The following is a 20,049-nucleotide window of genomic DNA, read 5'->3' as shown; positions in this document are numbered from 1 at the left end:
CGCCATGATAATAAGAAGGAGGCTGATGCATGCGCACGCGCCCTAGGTAACTCCGACTTCAAGATGGCATCTGGGATCGCCCACGCCATCCCAGGAACACCGAGGAGAGCGGTGTTTGCAGGCTAAGGCCGAGAGACTCTTGAGAATCACTGGAGCAGGCAAAAGAGAGGTGAGCATCAGAGGTCGCAGCCATCTGTGACCAACGGGTGCAACAGGTATGGGGTGCATGCAACGACAAAGAGGCATACTACCTTAGAAAGAGCTGTGCACTTACTGAAAACTGCACCAGGTAGCAAAGCTGTAATGGAAGTTGTAATCAAACACCTATGTGAAGAGGCAGTATTGTTGGCACCCTAGCTCCAATTCTGTGGACACCTAAATCCTGTCCAGCTTTTTAAATACGTACCTGCTCCCATTTCATGTCGAGATGCTGCAAATAGGTATGCCGTTATAAAGCCTTGTCTACACTGGCTTTTTAACTGCTGAAGCACTGTTGTGGCATCAGTCTGGGAATGCCCCTGTGACTGTACACACCCAGTACAGAGCTATTACTTCGTCTGCTCACCTTTAAGCACTTCCGAATGAGGGTGTCATCATTTTTATCTGTCACTCAAACAAGTCTTTCATGTAATGTTAACCTTCATTTCTGTATTTCAAGTACTGTGTACTGGTGCATTCTGGAGATGAATCCAGAATGCACCAGTTCAGAGCCTAGGTTTTGTCCTGGATTCTAGACTCACCACTGAAGCCCAGATACTTTCAGTAACTAAATCTGCTTTCTTCCAGCTATGCCAGCTGTGCCTCCTCTGACCCTTCTTTGATGGCCCTACCTTTGCAATGGTGATTCAGGCCTGTGTAATCTACTGCCTGGACTACTACAACTCCTTATACATTGGACTGCCCAAAAATCTCAACTGCCACCCATACAAAATGAAACTGTACGAACCTTAATAAATGCCAGAATATTTGCCCATATCAGCTCATTCCTGAGAACCCTTTACTGGCTTCCAACACACTGCCAAGCCATATTCAAAATTGTGATTCTGGCCTTAAAGACCCTCGAAGGCCTAGCACTACCCTTCTGAACAATGGACTCACTCCTTACACTCCCTCATGCCCTCTGTGTTCACTACCCCAGAAGTTCGCTTAGTAGAGCTGGCCCCCAAAAAACTGAGATTCTCAATCATAAGGAAAAGAACCTGCACAGACTCCATCCTCAACCTCTGTTACTTGTTGCCTCTTGAGATTAGGCTTGTTCCTGATCTCCTCACAATTAGGAAATGATTGAAAACCTGTAGCAGCCTATGGTTCTCAGCCTGACCCCCAAACTCCTGACCAGATCCCCAGCGTTCTAACTTACCCAGAGGAATAACTTAAACTGCCCACCAGCCTTTTTGACTTTACCGTACTGTAAAATCTTAGCCTACTGGACAAGTGGACATCATATCTGTTATGCTCTACTTGTGTTTTATAATTCTCTATTGTCTATAATCAATATAATGCTTCTTATTCCCTCACTTTTAATTCCATCAGATCTTGCTATAACTGCCTGCTATTGATTGCATACTGTAACTCACTGCTAGATTGATGTCTCTCTATCACAATTATGATGTAAAATACTTTGAACCCTTTTGATGGAAAAGTGTGAGAAAAATAAACAATGATGATATGGAGTATAATGTTCAATTTTCAGTATGTGTAATGTTCAGCCAGGGGTCATGTTAATAATGTTATCAGCATAGGTTATAGGGTATCAGAGACTGAGTGCCCTGGAAAAAAATGAAGATTTATTTTTATTTATTTAAACAGTTTTATATACCGACAACCGTTTGCACATCGTGTCGGTTTACAAGTAACTTGGAACCAGGGAATAGGCATTGCCTTTACAATGAACAAAAGAACAGTTAAACACAGTAACGAGGTAAAAATAGCTAATTTAGATGAGCAGTTCAACTGGGTGTAAACAATAAAGGGGAGGGGGGAATGAGCAAACAATAACAAAGGAGAGGGTAATATACAAGGTTCAATAAATAAGCATTCCTAGGAATTGCTGGTAGTTGTTAGGGGGAAGAAAAAATCAGGAAAAGGAGGGCTGGCAGGAGGCAAAGGTTAGAGAGAGGGGGCAGAGGGAGAGTGGTTAGCAAGCGAAGGTGAGGGGGGGTAGGCTTGAAGGAAGAGCCATGTTTTGAGTTTCTTTTTGAAAATAGGTGTAGAGGTTTCGGTGCGTAGGTCAACAGGTATGGAGTTCCAGAGGGTGGGACCGGCGAGAGAGAGGGCTCTGTTTGTGGTGGAGATAAGTCTAGTAGATTTTATAGAGGGAGCACAAAGGGTTCCACGTAAGGAGGAGCGAGTTGGTCTGGTGGAGGATGTTTGCTCTTCCTTTTCAGACTGTATGGCCAAGTCCGTTTGGGATGGGGCTTTATTATACCTAAACACCCTGCACATCACTGTTTAGAACATGACAGGGGAGGCGAGTTTAAACGTCACGTCAAGGACATTAGGGTTAATAGAGAGATTAAGATCTGTTAGTGAGGAATCACAGCTGAGACTGTGTCTGGCGAGTAGGAGGAAAGGAGTTTAAAACCCATACTGATGTTCCATCCAGGACATTAAGAATGGCAGAGAGACTGAGAGCCGTAAGTGAAAAATCCCATCTGGAACTGTTTTCTTGTGAATGTGTGTGTGTGGGGGGGGGGGGGGGATATAGTGTTAAATCCCAGGCTGCTGTTCAAGCCAGGATGCTGAGGGTGATAGAGAGATAGCTGATTGTGAGAGAGAAATCACAAATGTAACCAGACTGTTGACTGGAGTGCAATAAGCATCCTGCAAACTCTATGACTGCGGTAGCTAATGTGGAGTACAAATGGTCTTTCTAAGGCTCTAAGAGATAGTCAGTAGATTTTGGCCATTAAGAAGATATGGGAGCAGTAAAGAGGACCAGACAAGTCTCTTCACTCACAACAGGAATAACTCCAACTTAAATGACTATTGTAACCACACAAGTCCCATTCTTTAAATGAGCAATTTTTTTAACTCATAAGTTTTTTTGCTTATCTTGAGTAGTTTTCAAAGCTGAGAATATCAGTGGTTTCTTACTGTACATAAGTAAAGTCTCTTGATTTTTCTCATGATTTAATATATGTCTCTCATTCTCTGTCTGTGCCCTGAATTTTTCTATCATGTGATGGAGCAAAGTCCATTCATCACCATTTTGTAAAATGGCGCTGACTGGCACAGAGCCTAGGGTTGGAGTCTGGGCATGGCCAGGGGAGATGGGAGTAGGATGTCTTTGGGGGAGAGAGAACATAAGAACATAAGAACATGCCATACTGGGTCAGACCAAGGGTCCATCAAGCCCAGCATCCTGTTTCCAACAGTGGCCAATCCAGGCCACAAGAACCTGGCAAGTACCCAAAAACTAAGTCTATTCCATGTTAATTTTGCTAGTAATAGCAGTGGCTATTCTCTAGGTGAACTTAATTAATAGCAGGTAATGGACTTCTTCTCCAAGAACCCATCCAATCCCTTTTTAAACACAGCTATACTAACTGCACTAGCCACATCTTCTGGCAACAAATTCCACAGTTTAATTGTGCGTTGAGTGAAAAAGAACTTTCTCCGATTAGTTTTAAATGTGCCACATGCTAACTTCATGGAGTGCCCCCTAGTCTTTCTATTATCCGAAAGAGTAAAAAACTGATTCACATCTATCCGTCCTAGACCTCTCATGATTTTAAACACCTCTATCATATCCCCCCTCAGACGTCTCTTCTCCAAGCTGAAAAGTCCTAACCTCTTTAGTCTTTCCTCATAGGGGAGCTGTTCCATTCCCTTTATCATTTTGGTTGCCCTTCTCTGTACCTTCTCCATCGCAATTATATCTTTTTTGAGATGCGGTGACCAGAATTGTACACAGTATTCAAGGTGCGGTCTCACCATGGAGCGATACAGAGGCATTATGACATTTTCTGTTTTATTCACCATTCCCTTTCTAATAATTCCTAATATTCTGTTTGCTTTTTTGACTGCCGCTGCACACTGAACCGACGATTTCAATGTGTTATTCACTATGACGCTTAGATCTCTTTCTTGGGTGGTAGCTCCTAATATGGAACCTAACATTGTGTTACTATTGCATGGGTTATTTTTCCCTATATGCATCACCTTGTACTTGTCCACATTTAAATTTCATCTGCATTTTTGATGGCCCAATTTTTGCAGCCTCACAAGGTCTTCCTGCAATTTATCACAATCTGCTTGTGATTTAACTACTCTGAACAATTTTGTATCAGCTGCAAATTTGATTATCTCACTTGTCATATTTCTTTCCAGAACATTTATAAATATATTGAAAAGTAAGGGTCCCAATACAGATCCATGAGGCACTCCACTGCCCGTACCCTTCCACTGAGAAAATTGTCCATTTAATCTTACTCTCTGTTTCCTGTCTTTTAGTCAGTTTGTAATCCATGAAAGGACATCGCCACCTATCCCATGACCTTTTATTTTTCCTAGGAACTTTGTCAATGCCTTTTGAAATCCAAGTACACTACAGCTAAAGGTTTACCTTTATCCACATGTTTATTAACTCCTTCAAAAAAGTGAAGCAGATTTGTGAGGCAAGACTTGCCTTGGGTAAAACCATGCTGACTTTGTTCCATTAAACCATGTCTTTCTATATGTTCTGTGATTTTGATGTTTAAAACACTTTCCACTATTTTTCCTGGCACTGAAGTCAGGCTAACCAGTCTGTAGTTTCCCGGATCGCCCCTGGAGCCCTTTTTAAATATTGAGGTTACATTTGCTATCCTCCAGTCTTCAGCTACAATGGATGATTTTAATGATAGGTTACAAATTTTTACTATTAGGTCTGAAATTTCATTTTTTAGTTCCTTCAGAACTCTGGGGTATGTACCATCCGGTCCAGGTCATTTACTACTCTTAAGTTTGTCAATCAGGTCTACCACATCTTCTAGGTTCACTGTGATTTGGTTCAGTCCATCTGAATCATTACCCATGAAAACCTTCTCCAGTACGGGTACCTCCCCAACATCCTCTTCAGTAAACACCGAAGAAAAGAAATCATTTAATCTTTCCGCGATGGCCTTATCTTCTCTAAGTGCCCCTTTAACCCTTCAATCATCTAACGGTCCAACTGACTCCATCACAGGCTTTCTGCTTCGGATGTATTTTAAAAAGTTTTTACTGTGAGTTTTTGCCTCTAGGCCAACTTCTTTTCAAATTCTCTCTTAGCCTGTCTTATCAATGACTTACATTTAACTTGCCAACATTTATGCATTTTCCTATTTTCTTCTGTTGGATCCTTCCTTCAATTTTTGAATGAAGATCTTTTGGCTAAAATAGCTTCTTTCACCTCCCCTTTTAACCATGCCGGTAATCATTTTGCCTTCTTTCCACCGAGGGATTGTTGGAATCCAGAGTGGGGGGAAGTTTTAGAAAGGAGAGGAGTTTGGGTAGGGGGTGGGGATGGGGATGGGGCAATATCGCATGATCTTAAACTTGCAATTTCCAATTTTTTTAAGCCTCTTCTAGAGGCTGTGGGAGTAGGGGATGGGCAAGGCTTTTCCAGGAATCCCTTGGGGTTGCCACATTGGGAAGGGGGTATTTTTCAGGCCATGTGGCTCTTTAAATAGCAGCCCCAGAGCATTGGGATGTACATTAATGTCCTGATGCTCCTGGGAACAACTAGCTACAATTTCTCAGTTGGCATAAACCGTTTGCAAAATAATGTGGCTTTGGCCAGCATTGTTATTTTATTAGCTGCTTTGCATGCATTAGTAAACTGTATGCGTGCAAAGCAGTTAATTTCAATAGGGGCAGATTTTTTATCAACATATTGCACAATATAGCAAGTAATGTGTGATATTGCCTCCAAGTGTGATTATCACATGATAAACAGTATATTACATGCAATAAATGCCATTTATCACACATTAATTGCTTATCACAGCTTAGTAAATATAGGCCTTAGTGGAATAACTCTGAATATAAGTTGTTAGCCAGATATCATTGTTTTACCCCAGAATGCTCTTGCACTGCCTCTTTTTTTATCTGGCTAAGGGCTAGATTTTCTATCGTCGCACGGCTCTGTGAATCGCGCAGTACCGGGGGGCAGGGGGGCTTTCGCAAACCAATAGCACCACTGTGAAAGGTGGTGCTATTGGGTGCGTTACTGACGGCGATAAGGGTCCTTACCATTTCGCCTTCAGTGATGTCTTCACGGCGTCCACCCTGGTGCCACCCTGACTTCTCCCCTTCCAGTGCAGACGCCGCCCAGAACCCGCCCCGATCTAGGTATCGCACGCGAAAAGGGAATTTTTGCATGTGATCCCTTTAGAAAATGACCCCCTACATTTTAGTCAGTTAATGACTTAACAGCTAAGACCTAGCCAGTCTACCTGGGGGGGGGGGGGGGGAGATTTAAATCTCAGGTTTGTCTGCCTAAGTACACATCCATTTGAATATTGACCTCTGTGAAACCTAGCAGTTTAAAAATAAATGAAAATAAATATAATGAAACTAGGAGCCCCTTTGTAATCATGGGAATATAAATTTTTACAAAGAGTATTAGTTTTTAATGATTATTTTATGGTGCTATAAATAATCTCAGCAAGAAAATTCATAGAGAAACTGTATAAAATACTCACATGAAGTAGATTGGACATATTGGCATTTCTGTAGAAATAGAGAGAATGTTTTGCTCTGCATCAAGGTTGTTAAAATAAATCCCTGCCACACTTGTTACTTTGTTTCCAGGAAAATTGAGCAAAACATCCTGGCCACCATTTTCTGTTGACCACTGAACGCATTGACCTGCAATAAGGAGGCCTTTTCCATTCTTTAGAGACTGGATGAGGTCACTTGCTTGTTCATCGTCGTAGGCATGTGTGCAGTAGACCCCAAAGGAATCTGAGAACTGAGTACTGGATTGCACGCTGGTGCCAGTGTTAGAAAGAGAATCCAGCAGGTAATCAAAGCTGTTATGGATCCCCACCAAAGCATTTGGGGATGGTTTTAGCCACTTCACAACATTTTGGAGGAACGAGGCCCACGTGGGATTATTTAGAAATGCTTCATGAGAGATGACCACAATCCGACCGGTGAAGTATTGAGAGGCAGCGATAACGATTTGTTTTCCAGAAGTTAACAAAACAGGGAAGGCATTCTCACCTATCACAATCAGTTCACATGGAATATTTTCTCCATGAAAATCTAAAGACTCAATGCCATTCACCAGCAACTTGTACACCTCTGTTGGATTCATTTCTTTGGGGATTGTTGGTTCTACCTATGAGTAAAAAAAAAAGAGAAATTACAGAACATTCTCTCCTACTAGCTAATGTAGAAGTCAGTAATAATAATACCTACTGTACTTGAATATAACTTGATTTGAGCTACAATGAAAAGGCATGAGCTAAACACACTAAATCAGGGGTGGCCAATTCCAGAACTCGAGAGCCACAAACAAGCCAAGTTTTCAGGATCTCCACAATGAATATACACTATGCAACTCTTATCTCATGCATATTCATTGTGGAGATCCTAAAAACTTGGCCTGATTATAGCTCTCGAGGACCGGAATTGGCCATTCCTGCACTAAATAATAGGAAAGAGCATCCACTGGATTTTCTTATAACTCCTTCCCCTTTAAATGTCATTTATTTATCTATTTATGCATTTATTTAAAACATCTATTACTCAAGCTAATCAAAAAGTACTAGGCAAGGTACAGTTTAAAATATACATATTTAACAAGAATAAACCATACCTAATAAAACAAATCAAGTTAATCACTGCTGGTAGTGTTAAAATAAAATAAAGGTCCCCATATTTGTATATAACTATACATACAAGCTGTTTCATCACAGATAAAGGCATTTATAATGATTACTCAAGAGATACATTAATTGTTGATAGCTGTGCCAAATACTTGATTAACTAAATGAGTTTCTAGAAGCTTTTTAAATGTCTTAGCATAGTTCATACTGTAACCCATCAGGGACAGAGTTCCACATACTTAGACCAGCAACTGAGAAGCTATGCTCATACATTAAGTCAAGATATGCCAGCTTAAGAAAGGGGATATCCAAAAGATTATGACCTCCTGGCCTTAGTGCATAGGAGGGTCTATACATTTTTAACAGTCTGCTAATGCATACTGGAGCTAAAGGCTTAAAGCTTTGGGGTAGATTTTCAAATGGTTACAAGCGTAAGATACGCGTGTAACCCCCGAAAACCTATCCCTGTGCATGCCGAGCCTATTTTGTACAGGCTCTGCGGCGAGCGCAAGCCCCGGGATGCGCGTATGTCCTGGGGCTTCGAAAAATGGGTGGCCCTGGGAGGGGACGTGGTCTGGGGGTGTGACCGGGGGCGTGGCCGAGTGCCCCGACACAGCGGCCTGTGTCGGGGCCTGGTGCTCCGGTAGTGAGCTGGCGCACAAGTTACGCCTGCCAGAGGAAGGCGTAACTCTACGAAACAAGGTAGGGGGGGGGATTTAGGTAGGGCTGGGGGGTGGATTAGATAGGGGAAGGGAGGGAAAGGTGGGGGGGGGACCAAAAAAAAAGTTCCCTCCAAGGCCGCTCCAATTTCGGAGCGGCCTTGGAGGAAACGGGGAAAGCCATCGGGCCTCTCCTAGGGCTCGGCACGTGCAAGGTGCACAAGTGTGTACCCCTTGCACACATTGACCTCGGACTTTATAACATGCGCACTGCAGCACGCGCATGTTACAAAGTCAGGTGTACATTTGTGCGCGCCGGGTAGCGCGCACAAATGTACCCCGTGTGCACAAAATTTAAAATCGGCCCCTTTATGAATAAGCGTCAATATTTTAAATTTAACTCTCTGCAGAACTGGTAGCCAATGGAATGTGTGTAAAATTGGAACAATGTGTTGGTTTCACCTTATAATTGTTAATACCTGGGCTGCAGAATTTTGAACAACCTGCAGTACTCTTGAGATATTCTTTGGTAAGAACATAAGAACATAAGAAATTGCCATGCTGGGTCAGACCAAGGGTCCATCAAGTCCAGCATCCTGTTTTCCAATGGAGGCCAAACCAGAGCACAAGAACCTGGCAAGTACCCAAACACCAAAAAGATTCCATGCTACTGATGCCAGTAATAGCAGAGGCCATTCCCTAAGTCAACTTGATTAATAGCAGTTAATGGACTTCTCCAAGAACTTATCCAAGCCTTTTTTTAAACCCAGCTACACTAACTTCCCTAACCACATCCTCTGGCAACAAATTCCAGAGCTTAATTGTGTGTTGAGTGAAAAACAATTTTCTCCAATTAGTCTTAAATGTGCTACTTGCTAACTTCATGGAGTGCCCCCTAGTCTATTATCCGAAAGTGTAAATAATTGATTCACATCTACTCGTTCAAGACCTCTCATGATTTTTAAAGAACTCATATCTCCCCTCAGCCGTCTCTTCTCCAAACTGAACAGCCCTATCCTCTTCAGCCTTTCCTCATAGGGGAGCTGTTCCATCCCCTTTATCATTTTGGTCGCCCTTCTCTGTACCTTCTCCATTGCAACTATGTCTTTATTGAGATGCGGCTACCAGAATTGTACACAGTATTCAAGGTGCAGTCTCATCATGGAGTGATACAGAGGCATTATGACATTTTCCGTTTTATTAACTATTCCCTTCCTAATAATTCCTAATATTCTGTTTGCTTTTTTGACTGCTGCAGGACACTGAGCCGACGATTTTAAAGTATTATCCACTATGATGCCTAGATCTTTTTCCTGGGTGGTAGCTCCTAATATGGAACCTAACATTGTGTAACTACAGCAAGGGTTATTTTTCCCTATATGTTACACCTTGCATTTGTCCAGAGCGGTATCTGGTAGCGAGTCAGAGAAGCAGGAAGAATCCATGCTAATTCGTATTGCGGCTGGTGATACGAGTTTAAGTATCAGGGGTTCGTGACGTGATGCGAAGGGGACGCCCCCGTGGTTTCCGCGCGCTCCTAGGAGGATCCTCGGCAAGATGGTGAACGTAATCGCTGATGCCGGGCTGAAGATGCTGAGGGCGTCGGTGAAACGAAGCAGCGGCAGCCATTCTCCCAATGTGAGTTGAAGCAGGCAAAAGAAAGGTGAGCAATAATGGGTGCAGCCGTCTGCGACCGACGGGCGCAACAAGTTGTTGCCCCAACTCAGGGGATTCCCTGCATCCTCTTAATTCCGTACAATCTAAGTAGTGTGTCAACATCTACTTACAGGTACACCGATATGTAACCACATCACCCTCAAATGAAAAATTTACATTGGATACTCATTTCCTCTTGAATTAAAATATAAAATTACCTTCTCCTTTCATAATTTCTTTCAGAACATTCCATCCCCCTAGATCAGTTTCATCCTAGGTATCCACAACCAATTTGGACGTCTTGAGTCAGTTTTTACTAAACATCACTTACTCTTTCGGATAGTAGAAAGACTAGGGGGCACTCCATGAAGTTACCATGGGGCACATTTAAAACTAATCGGAGAAAGTTCTTTTTTACTCAGCGCACAATTAAACTCTGGAATTTGTTGCCAGAGGATGTGGTTAGTGTAGTTAGTATAACTGTGTTTAAAAAAGGATTGGATAAGTTCTTGGAGGAGAAGTCCATTACCTGCTATTAAGTTCACTTAGAGAATAGCCACTGCCATTAGCAATGGTAACATGGAATAGACTTAGTTTTTGGGTACTTGCCAGGTTCTTATGGCCTGGATTGGCCACTGTTGGAAACAGGATGCTGGGCTTGATGTACCCTTGGTCTGACCCAGTATGGCATTTTCTTATGTTCTTATGTTCAGGGCCTGACGGAAACTTATCTTTCAATCCCACACCACATGACTAGGTCTTTCAGAGAAGAAAATGACTACGATGTGCTGCGTGAGCACTCGGCAAATATGGATTTATATGAGGAGTTGAAAGCAACCCTTGAACTGGTCAAAGAGAGGTCCCATGCTGTACCAGGCCTTGTGAAACTGTTGACTCCCCTCCATTTCATGGCTTCTGTTTCCTTCCAACTACAGTCAGTACTGTAGATGGCATGTCTCAAGCCACTTTTTCCAGGAGTTTGTACCAGGTGCTGCATGCCATTTGCAGACAGGTTCAAGCTGACATCAAATAGCTTATTCAGAGTCAGGAACCATGGTATCTATGCCATGATGCAGTTCCCCATATCTTGGAGACCATTAAGTGCATCCATGTAGCCCTCATCCCATCTCTTCAGAGAAGACTCCCACTGTAAGCTCAAGCTCTTCCACTCTCTCAAAAAGCAAGTGGTGTGTGATGAACAAATGTGAATCCTTAATGTCATACCGAAATACCTGGGGAACTCATGATTCCGATAATCTGCAGCAATCAGCACTATTTGCGCAGTTTGAGGATGGGAGGTAAAGCTGGCTACTTGTCGCAATGAAAACACCTCAGACGGTCTTCAGGGTGAAGCGTGCTCTCCCAGGCTTTTGGGAAGGCTGCTCTTTTATTGTAAATGATCTCATAGTATTTGATATGATACATACGTCACATATTTTCCTGCTACAATGTTTTCCACCACAAGTGTTTATGCTGACCTTTTACTACGTGGGTGCAAGTGGGCAGTAGGTGCAAGCGGTCAGTCTTCAGGCAGGGAGGGGGGAGGTCATTAGCTGGTCATGGGCATTTGTATTAAACTATCTAGGTGTGAAAAGCAAGTAGGTCATGAGCTATTCTGGGGCTGCAGAAAAGCTTGCACTAGATGTTTCCTGCTGACTTCCTGTTAGCTGGGGGCTGTTCATATGCTGCGGTCGGAGCAAACATTTTCTTTATTCTAAGAGTAGGTTTAAGGAAAAAACCAGTTAGAAATGGCAATGGAGTTTCCCTTCCCATGACGTGGTTTTCCAGCGAGCCTGGAAAGCAAAACTCCTATCCCACAGCTACTTAGTAAGATCAATTCTCCCCTTACAATCTTCATTCAAGGATTTTAATGGATATGCCAGGGAGATATGTACCTCTTCTGATTTAGACGTTTTTTCTCCACATACACTTCACAGCCTCACCTTATTTATTAGGGGTTTTTTTTTTGTTTATTTATTTACTTAGGAACATTTATTATCCACTACTACTGTTGGATTCGTGGACCCTTGAGCCAGCTGGGACAGATGATGACACACAGTGGAAAGATCTACAGTGGAAGTCGAAGCCGGGAGGTGGCACAGGGCAGGAGACTGGAGGGATCTTCACCACTGGAAGCCCGAGGTCCCCCCCAGGAGGAGCCCATGAGGACCTGAGCTGCTTGGATTTCCGTGCGGTCTCCCGTGGGTCGGTATCTGAAGAGGAGTTCAAGAGGATAGAGATGAGTAGAGCTGAAGCCAGGAGGCCAACTGGAACTTCACCACTGGAAGCCCACGGTCCCCCCGAGAGGAGCTCATGAGGACCCGAGCCACTTGGACTTAGGAGAGGCCTCCTGGATGAAAGCCAGAGTCAGGAACCAGTGGATGAAAGCCAGAATCAGAAGCCAATGGACGGACCGAAGTCAGAAGCCAGTGGACGGAAACTGGAATCAGAAGCCAGTAGTCAGAAGCCGAGGTCAGAAGCCAGTAGTCGGAAGCCGAGGTCAGAAGCCAGTAGTCGGAAACCGAGGTCAGAAGCCAGTAGTCGTAAACCAAGGTCAGAAGCCAGAGTCAGAAGCCAAGGTCAGAAGCCAGTAGTCAGAAGCCGGGGTCAGAAGCCATTAATCAGAAGCAGCAACTACTAACGCTCTAAGTGTGAACCTTGTTGCAAGGCCCTGAGATGCTTGTCAAGCCAGTTTAAATACTGGCAGCGTCTTACATCACGTCCTGAGGCAGGGCAAGGTATTCTCGCGCTGGTCCCTTTAAATGGCTGAGCCCCTGCGCGCGCGTCTAGGGGCGGGGCCTGCACCAACATTGGTGGCGTCTCCCTCACTGAGGGAACACCGCGAAGGAGGCTGTGGGCCCGACTAGGCCTCAGCATGCTGCCGCTGCTGTGAGATGCCCCGGGGTGAGTGGGGGACTGGCCCGCGGACCTCCACGGGTTAGGCACATAACAGTACCTCCCCTTCTACGCCTCCTTCCTGGGGGCTTCAGCTTAGCAGGGTGACGTAGATGAAACTGTTGAAGAAGAGCTTTATCCAAAATGTTGGAGGCAGGCTCCCAAGAATTTTCCTCCAGGCCATAGCCCTCCCAGGAGAGGAGATATTTCCATCGTCTGAGGTGGAAGCGCACATCTAATACCTCTTTTACTTGGTAGACCGTGTCCTCCTGAGCTGCGGGAGCAGCAGGTTCCAGGGCCTTATTGTGGAAGGCGGACAAGACCAATGGCTTGAGCAAGGAGACGTGAAAAACGTTATGAACCCTGAGCGTAGAGGGAAGGTGGAGTCGGTAGGAGATGGCACCCACTCGTTCTGTGACTGAGAACAGGCCAATGTACCTCGGAGCCAAGCGCATTGAAGGAACCCACAGGGGAAAGTGTTTGGTACTTAGCCATACTTTGTCCCCGGGAAGGAATGTTGGGGCTGGACGTTGCAGATGGTCCGCGTACCTCTTTGCTGTGACTGCCAAGCATTGAAGTTTCTCCCAAGTAGAACCCCAGAGGCTGCAAAGTTATTGGGCAGTGAGTTGCACGGCTGGAGATGGGACAGCCAATGGCAAAGGAAAAGGAGGGTGGAGACATCTCCCATAGACTACCTGGAAGGGAGGCCTACTGGTGGCCAAATGTCTATGGTGGTTGTAGGAGAATTCTGCCCATGGATTTCGGGCGTTAAAGCCAACCCAATCATCTTGTAGATCTCCCATGAGGCTCGGAGGAAGGGCTTTCAAGGTGCGGTTTGTGCGCTCCGCTTGGCCATTGCCTTGGGGATGAAAGGCAGTTGTGAAGTCCAACTGGACCCCAAATTTCTTGCAGAGTGCTCTCCATTATTTAGCTGTGAACTGTGAGCCCGATCGGAGGCAATATGGAGAGGAAGTCTGTGTAGGCGAAAGATGTGCTGGGTGAACAGACTAGCGAGCTCAGAGCTGTTGGTAAACTTAGTGAGGGGGACGAAGTAGGCATCTTTGAAAACCTGTCGACCACGGCAAGGGACGGATTGCCTTGGCCGTAGCTGAAGTAACTCAGAGGCGGCAGTGGGTCTGCGAGAAGGCTCGTCGAAGATATGTCGAAAGGCTGAGACAAACTGTTCTAGATTCCCTAGAAGGGGATCTTTATGCTCCCATAGCGGAGAGACCCAGGCCAGGGGCTTCCCATCCAACAAAAATATAATATAACTGGTCTTAGTATGATCCATAGAAAACTGGGAAGGCAGCAGATTGAATCGGATGAAACACTGATTGAGGAATCAGCTGCAGTATTTCGCTTCTCCCGATCTCTCTATCGTGACCCGATGATACATTTACCCAGTCAATATTGGGGTAATTGAAGTCTCCCATTATTACTGCACTACCAATTTGGTTAGCTTCCCTAATTTCTCTTAGTATTTCACTGTCTCACCATCTTGACTAGGTGGATGGTAGTATACCCCTATCACTATAGTCTTCCCTGACACACAAGGGATTTCTACCCATAAATATTCAATTTTGTATTTAGTCTCATGCAGGATGGTTATCCTGTTGGACTCTATGCAAGCCCGGACATAAAGTGCAACACCTCCTCCCGAGTGCTCCTCTCTGTCATTGTGATATAATTTGTACCCCGGTATAGCACTGTCCCATTGGTTATCCTCTTTCCACCATGTCTCTGAGATGCCAATTAAGTCTATATCGTCATTCACTGCTATACATTCTAATTCTCCCATATTACTTCTTAGACTTCTGGCATTAGCATACAAACATTTCAAAGTTTGTTTTTTGTTTGTATTTTCATTCTGCTTTTTAATTGATAGGGATAAGTTAGAATTTTTTAGCTCAGGTGAGTTTTTAGTTACAGGCACTTGGAATACTTTTCTAATTATTGGAACCTCACTGTCGGGATGCCCTAATTCTAATGCATCATTAGTATCCTTTAAAGATCCCTCTCTCCGAACCATGCACTGCTGAGCGACTGTCGGCTTTCCCCTTTGTTCTAGTTTAAAAGCTGCTCTATCTCCTTTTTAAAGGTTAGTGCCAGCAGTCTGGTTCCACCCTGGTTAAGGTGGAGCCCATCCCTTCGGAAGAGACTCCCCCTTCCCCAAAAGGTTCCCCAGTTCCTAACAAAACTGAATCCCTCTTCCTTGCACCATCGTCTCATCCACGCATTGAGACTTCGGAGCTCTGCCTGCCTCTGGTGACCTGCGCGTGGAACAGGGAGCATTTCAGAGAATGCTACCCTGGAGGTTCTGGATTTAAGCTTTCTACCTAAGAGCCTAAATTTGGCTTCCAGAACCTCCCTCCCACATTTTCCTATGTCGTTGGTGCCCACATGTACCACGACAGCCGGCTCCTCCCCAGCACTGTCTAAAATCCTATCTAGGTGATGTGTGAGGTCCGCCACCTTCGCACCAGGTAGGCATGTTACCAGGCAATCCTCACACCCACCAGCCACCCAGCTATCTACATTCCTAATAAACGAATCACTAACTATGACGGCTGACCTAACCCTTCCCTCCTGAGCAGTAGGCCTTGGGGAGATATCCTCAGTGCAAAAGGACAATGCATCACCTGGAGAGTAGGTCCTTGTTATAGGATCCTTTCCTGCTGCACCTGGTTGGTGCTCTTCCATCATGAGACCTTCTTCCAGTCTGAAGTTGGGACTTGACTACTATGTCCCTGAAGGTCTCATCTATATACCTCTCTGTCTGCCTCAGCTCCTCCAGGTCTGCCACTCTAGCCTCCAGAGATCGGACTCGTTCTCTGAGAGCCAGGAGCTCTTTGCATCGCATGCACATGTACAACTTCTCACCGGTGGGTAAAAAAATCATACATGTGACACTCGATGCAATATACTGGGAAGCCCCCCTCTTGCTGCTGGACTGCTGCCTTCATCTCAATTTTGATCAGTTCCTAGGTAAGTTTTAGGTTGCTATGGGAGTAGGAATGTGTCTAACGTCCTTTAAATGTATTAGTGAATTCACTATGTGTCTGGTAGTGGCCTACCGGGGTCTGATCTAATTCTCAATAAAGTTTTTGTTGATTTTTTTTTTTTTTTTTGTGAAAGTGGCACCTGCCTATAAATTAAGGGATGAGCTAGGGGTGAGTGGACAAGGGGTGAGAGGGTTGGGAAATACAGTCTAACTTCAGTTAGTCAGCCTGAGTGACTCACTGCTCTCTTGATTAACAAATGTTGGTCCCTATTCAAACCCAATCACACTACCTCAACACCTTTCCAAGGTGAGTAACTGAGCTGAACTATTCAACTTTTTTACTTAGGTATACACTGCTCCTAGCTTATTTATAGCTTCTAGCTACTTTTTGGGTTGTTTTTTGTGTTGGTTTTTTTTCAATACAAACACTCAGTTAGTATTAAATACAAACACTCAGTTCTTTAAAAGTCTGGAGAACACTCAGTTCTGCAGACGTTTAAAAATAAACACACTACCTACTGCTACCTTATTGACTGACTAAAAATACAGTCTAACTTGTTTATTCACTGCCTACCTACTGCTACCTTATTGATTGACTATTTAAAAATACAAACAGTCTAACTTGCTTATTCACTGCCTTTCTGACTATTAAATGCACAAACACACTAAATAATATTCCCAAATAGTTAACTTTGCCCCAATACGTTTAAAAAAGACAATGTCCCAAGCAAAAACTTACTGATTCCTTTCAGCCACCAGCAAGGTGATCCTCTCCTCTCAGTGTTCCCACTGGAATGTGGGAACACTGCATTGTCTTCTGCATGGTGATGTGGCCTATGGCCTCTGCTGCCCTACCTGAATTTGTTGCTGGTCTATCTTTAGTGCTGGATCTGGCATAGGTGGAATTACTGCCTCCCTTCTTCTTGGTTAGAAAGGTAGATATGACCGGAGAAGATTCAATAAAATCATGTGCCTTTTTCTGTTATGATTGGTGTGTATGTGGACCCTTGGTCCGAAGTGCGAGTTGATACAGCATGTGGGGAGGAGCCCTACAGGTCTGCACCATCAGGAGGCGAGGTGTTGGAGTATAGGGAAGCTCCGTGCACAGTTGTGGGGAGATCTCCAGAGACCAGGAGGTGGCCCCCGTAGGCTAGCAGACTGTAGACAGTACTTGGAGAGTCTGAGGAGAGAGGGTGCCAGGCAGACCATGGGATGGTAGGTGCCAGAATAGCCGAGCAGGAGATACTCCGGTAGGACAACCTCGATGGGTGGAGCTGCAGTGTAATGGGCATAGACGGGAGAATGTAGGTGAGCCCACAAGGCAGGGAAGCCCGAGCCCAAGACCAGCAGTTCACATAGACAGGTACCTGGAGATCGGAGGGTAGCTCGCTGAACAGTAGAGAAGCAGGCCCGCAGGGCAGGACAGCTGACAATGGTAGAATATCCAGGAGCAAGCCCCGAGCAGCGGGGAAGCTCAGGGGGATCTTAGAATTGGTGAGCACGTCCCGAGGAGCGTGAACAATCTTGAATAATACAAGCGCAACCCCAAGAAGCGGGGAAGGCCAGCTGAGGGCTCAAGTCACTGCAGTAGTTCCCATGGAGAGCCGAAAGATAGAGCAGGAAGCCAGATGAGACCCAAGAGGCGTGGGGCCAGCCTGAGGAGCGGGGTAGGCCAGGGAGCAAGTCCCCGTAGAGTGCACACTGACCCCTGAGGAGCGGGTGCCAGACAAGGTCCATGATGCAAGCAGGAGCAGCATCTCAGGAACAAGAGGCAGGCATAGGACTCGTACGGAACTTGTTGCCAAGTCAGCTTGCTGGGGGCGAAGCAGGAGCTTAAGTACTGGAGTCCGATGACATCATCAAACAGGGACTCCCCCGAGGTTCCTGCCAAAGCGGCTTCAAGGGCGGGACTTGTGACGTGCGCACCTAAGAGGGCCCGACATCGGAGCAGGAAGTAACGGCGTCCATGCCTCCATGAAGAGGCCCAAGGAACACGGGGATGCAGGCAGGCCCATGCAGTGAGCAGACCCGGGAAGGGTAGAAGTGTAGAGCAAGTAGTGAGTACTTGCGGTCGCAGCTGTCTGCAACTGATAGGCATAACATTTTCACACTATACTTTTGTTCAAAAAACAAATAGATATAACTCAAAAGCTGTAGATATTTTTTCTTTGCTTTTGTGATATTTGCTGAAGAAACATGCTTTATTTTAAAGCAAGAAGTTGAAGGGGCCCTCATTTGAATGATTTGCATGACATTTGCCTATTTCCATGCACATTAGCAAAAAACTACACAGTAGTCACTATTACCGCATGGTAACAGTGGCCAATTCATTTCACAAACATAGTTCCCTCTAAGCTGAGCACTTGAGCGATTGCTCATACATTTCGGAGTGTCACTCACATGTTTACATGATTACTCACTTAAAATGTTCTTTGTGCCTCATACAGAAATGCAGTGCTAATTCTGGTGCTCAAAAATTGTTGGTTTAATAAAATTGTTGCTCACGGGAAAAAATATAAACACACACCTAATCTCTCCTTGGAGGGAGCATTACAAGTACTCGGTAGGATCTCAAAAAATAGGTCCAATCCTTCTTGCTCATAACTGGGATAAGCTGTGGCTTCCCGAAATCTAAAAGACTAATAGTGTTTTATGGACTTTTCCTCCAGTAACTTGTCCAAACTCTTTTTAAACCAAGCTATGCTAACTGCTTTTATCACATCCTCTGGCAATAAATTGTTTGGTCTAATTATGCATTGAGTGAAAAAAAAATACTTTCTCCAATTTGTTTTAAAAGTGTTTCCCATTAGCTTCACAGAGTGTCCCCTAGTCCTAGTACTATTGAAAAGGGAAATTGGTTAGAAACCACTTTGGACCGAAGTTCCCAAGGAACAAAAGAAGAGAGGGCAGGCTTAGTGGGAAAGAGGCCTGCAAGGGACTTTGCTGTGTCAATCTTGCAGGGAGGTAGACTTCTCTGGGACTTTGCCCAAATAAAGTAAACACTCAAACTAATAAGGTTGAGCTGAAAGGAAGAGTATGTAAAAGCGTATATGGTAGTTCCTCCTTAAAAGCCCAGGATGAGGCATTTAGCCTGATTCACTTTAAGCCACAGACAAGAAGGGAGCTCTGTTCTGAGGAAATTTTCCTTAGAAGGGGATAAGAAGCTAGGCCCAGGGAAACAGGGGCTCCCAAGGAAGAGAAGGAAGCCTAGGGAAGGCCAATATTGACTAGCTGTGAATTGCATTGCTGGGTTTTTTTTCTTTCAAAAACTGCTAAAGTAAGCAGAGCTGTTTCTTTTGTAGTTTCTGTAATTAATTAAAAGTCTATGAGAAAACAGCCATAGACTAGCCTGAGTCTGTTCTCTGGCCCACCAAAAACTGCTCATAATGCCACAGGCTATCTATTCCTTTTTCAATCCCTCACAAATCCAGAGGTTCATAGAAGGGAGATCTTAGAATGAGGCAAATGCTTTGTCGTCGTCAGTAGAGGGCTGAGGGATTTGATTATATGCATGTCATCTGGTGAAAAAAAATATATGGGGCGGATTTTCAGAGCCCTGCTCGCGTAAATCCGCCCAAAACCAGGCGGATTTACGCGAGCAGGGCCCTGCGCGCCGGGAAGCCTATTTTACATAGGCCTCCCGGCGCGCGCAGAGCCCCGGGACTCGCGTACGTCCCGGGGTTCTCGGAGGGGGCGTGTCGGGGGGCGGGGCCGGAGCGCGCGGCGTTGCGGGGGCGTGTCGGCAGCGTTTTGGGGGCGGGTACGGGGCGTGGCTACGGCCCGGGGGCGTGGCCGCGCCCTCCGTACCCGCCCCCAGGTCGCGGCCCGGCGCGCAGCAGGCCCGCTGGCGCGCGGGGATTTACGTCTCCCTCCGGGAGGCGTAAATCCCCCGACAAAGGTAAGGGGGGGGGTGTAGACAGGGCCGGGGGGGTGGGTTAGGTAGGGGAAGGGAGGGTAAGGTGAGGGGAGGGCAAAGGAAAGTTCCCTCCGAGGCCGCTCCGATTTCGGAGCGGCCTTGGAGGGAACGGGGGGAGGCAGC

At 45.3% G+C, this 20,049-nt stretch overlaps 1 protein-coding gene across 6 annotated transcripts in view; it reads right to left on the bottom strand.

Annotated features, from left to right (window-relative positions):
- LOC115094347 (TRPM8 channel-associated factor homolog) overlaps nucleotides 1-20,049 on the bottom strand; it is a 267,622-nt gene that overhangs the window by 213,323 nt on the left and 34,250 nt on the right. For all 6 annotated transcript variants that reach the window (XR_003857531.1, XR_003857532.1, XM_029607299.1 and 3 more), the window contains one exon: nucleotides 6,669-7,309. Coding sequence is in view for 4 of the 6 variants with exons in the window: in XM_029607299.1 (XP_029463159.1) it covers nucleotides 6,669-7,309 (641 nt within the window). In the remaining 2 variants the exon portion in view is untranslated. The remainder of the gene's footprint in view (nucleotides 1-6,668; nucleotides 7,310-20,049) is intronic.

This window comes from Rhinatrema bivittatum, chromosome 6, assembly GCF_901001135.1.
Source record: "Rhinatrema bivittatum chromosome 6, aRhiBiv1.1, whole genome shotgun sequence".
In the NCBI taxonomy this organism is placed as follows: Eukaryota; Metazoa; Chordata; class Amphibia; order Gymnophiona; family Rhinatrematidae; genus Rhinatrema; species Rhinatrema bivittatum.
This window is presented reverse-complemented; position numbering and strand designations above follow the sequence as displayed.